This window comes from Mandrillus leucophaeus, unplaced genomic scaffold, assembly GCF_000951045.1.
Source record: "Mandrillus leucophaeus isolate KB7577 unplaced genomic scaffold, Mleu.le_1.0 Scaffold44, whole genome shotgun sequence".
Lineage (NCBI taxonomy): Eukaryota > Metazoa > Chordata > Mammalia > Primates > Cercopithecidae > Mandrillus > Mandrillus leucophaeus.
The window spans coordinates 361,309-363,528 of NW_012104698.1; the positions used below are offsets into that span (position 1 = coordinate 361,309).

The window sequence follows — 2,220 nt, forward strand, 5'->3', positions numbered from 1 at the left end:
GGTTGGGCGACTCCCCAGCAGTGACAAGGAGGGAACTCAAGTGCCCCAGGGTGCTGGGACCAAGAGCCCCCAAAACCATCCAAGTGTCACAGGTTCGCCGTGCCACGCCAGGATTACAAGCTTCAACAATGTCACACAGAGATACAGTTTAGTTTTGTTTATTTATTTATTTTCAATAGCATGAAGACACAGGCAGACACAAAGTGCAGGAGGTCATACCGACGTGTTTTAGATCCTGCTGTCATCCGAGCTGTCCTGGGTAAGTGATGCCATCTCTCCAATACCCACGTGCCTTGCCCATAAAATGGGACGATGGCACCTGAGGATTCAAATGCTCACCATGCAAGGGTGCTCGGAAGCCCTCAGAAACCCTGGTCTGTTCCTGACTTTTCTGGGAAGCCCTCAGAGACTGTTCTCAAGGGCGGAGAGAGGAGGCCGTCCTTCCCGTAATCGGAGTCATGCGAGGCTGACGGGAAAGCCGGGAGAGGGAAGTACAGGGAATAGGAAGAGCCTGGAGCAGAAGTGAATTTACCGACTCCGGTGCACGGCGACATCAGGAAACGTCTCACCCCAGTGCTGCACGGGCGCCCGTGGATCGCCAGGAGGCCCAGGCTGTGGATCGCTGGGAGGCCCAGGCTGTGGATGGCCAGGAGGCTGCAGCCTGGTCCCAGCATCACTGCTGCGACAGGCACCTCCCTGCCTGGATTCTGCCACGTGGGATTCTGCGTTGCTTCCCACCTTTGTCCCCAGCTCGAATCTCCTTAGGAGCTCCTCTCTGCCAGGCTCGGGGATGGCTGGTGTGCCTGACATGTGGCCAGCGCCTGTGCTCCTGTGGTAACTCACAGCCACGTTCCAGGTTCCAGAACCCATTCCTATTCAGCTTTGTCATGTGGCTGGTGAGGGAGGACCCGGAGGCAGCTGGAGAAGCAAGACCCCCCTGCCCTCTGCGTGTTGCTCTATTTGCTGACGTTTGACGTTCACATCAGCCCTCGTGTCTGTGCCTCCGTCTGTGTGACCTGGGCTTGCGCCGAGTCGAGGAGCACCGCCTGGCCTTTAGATGCCCTACGGGACTCCAGGAGAGGAGGATAAACTGCACGGGGGCCCTGCTGTGACCGTCATCATAACAACACCATGGAGAACAGGCACATTTTTCAATAACATGGAACGATGTAAACACTTACTAACTTTATCCTTGCTGTTTTATAAAATGCAAATGTAAAGTGGCTTAAAAGTAATGATCTTGAAAACATTACACCTCTCAAAGGGAATTTTTTTCATACTCAAGTTTTGGAAAACAAAAGATTGATAATAAAAAATACGAACAGACTGAAATTCTGATATAAGTAACATTTGATGAGTGTCTGCAAGAAGTTTGATTGGCTTAATCAGATTCAAGACACGATTTGTGACCCAGCTATTGGGATCTTCCTTTCAGAGAGATTTTAATTTTAAAAAGTTCACCTGCCAAAAGTCGGCCACGGTGGCGGGCAGCGGTCCCTGGGTGGCGATGTACGCGGGGTTCCTCGGGTCGTGATCCATCTGCGGAGACAAGACCACATGACAGCGGTTAGCCAGGAGGTTAGGAAGCCCAGCGGTTAGGAAACCCAGAGGTTAGGCAGCCCAGAAGCAGAGCCCGGGTTCAGGAGGAGGGAAGGGTGGCGTCTCCTGAGCTGAGCAACACACAACTTGCCCTTTGCTGATTCAAACGAGCACATGGCACAGATGGGGACCCAGCCGTCCCGAGCTGAGCCACCGCGTCTGAAGGCCCAGCCGTCCCGAGCTGAGCCACCACGTCTGAAATGCTTTCCTTATACCTGAGGTTGAGGTTCTAAGAGCGGCATCAACAGAAATGAAGACCAGTAGCCCAAAGAGTGCAGACAGCTGTCATTAGCCCACTCAGCAGGAACAGCCCCATGACATGGATGAGCTTTCCAGCCTGCAAGTGACCCCAGAGCTTCCTGGCCACGGAGCCCACCCAGGCTGCCCCGTGTTCAGGAGAATGAGCCTCTTGCTAGAGACACAGGGCTGGCTGGGCCGAGGCTGAGCTCCAGGCTTTCAATGGAGAGTGTGAACGTGGTTCCTCCAGGCCCCAAGGACAAACTTGCCAGCGTCCTGGGAGAACGAACCAGCGCTACCTCCTGCTTCCCTGCTGGAGTTAACTTGTCGTGTGTGGGGGCTTGTTTTTGTGTATCCTGGAAAGGGGGCATGGGCAGAGCCGGT

At 54.3% G+C, this 2,220-nt stretch overlaps 1 protein-coding gene across 1 annotated transcript in view; it reads right to left on the minus strand.

Annotated features, from left to right (window-relative positions):
- The window catches only part of LOC105549455 (receptor-type tyrosine-protein phosphatase N2-like), a 559,495-nt gene that overhangs the window by 65,229 nt on the left and 492,046 nt on the right, over positions 1–2,220 (minus strand). Inside the window, exon 7 of the mRNA XM_011994008.1 lies at positions 1,462–1,539. Within this exon, the coding sequence (XP_011849398.1) occupies positions 1,462–1,539 (78 nt within the window). The remainder of the gene's footprint in view (positions 1–1,461; positions 1,540–2,220) is intronic.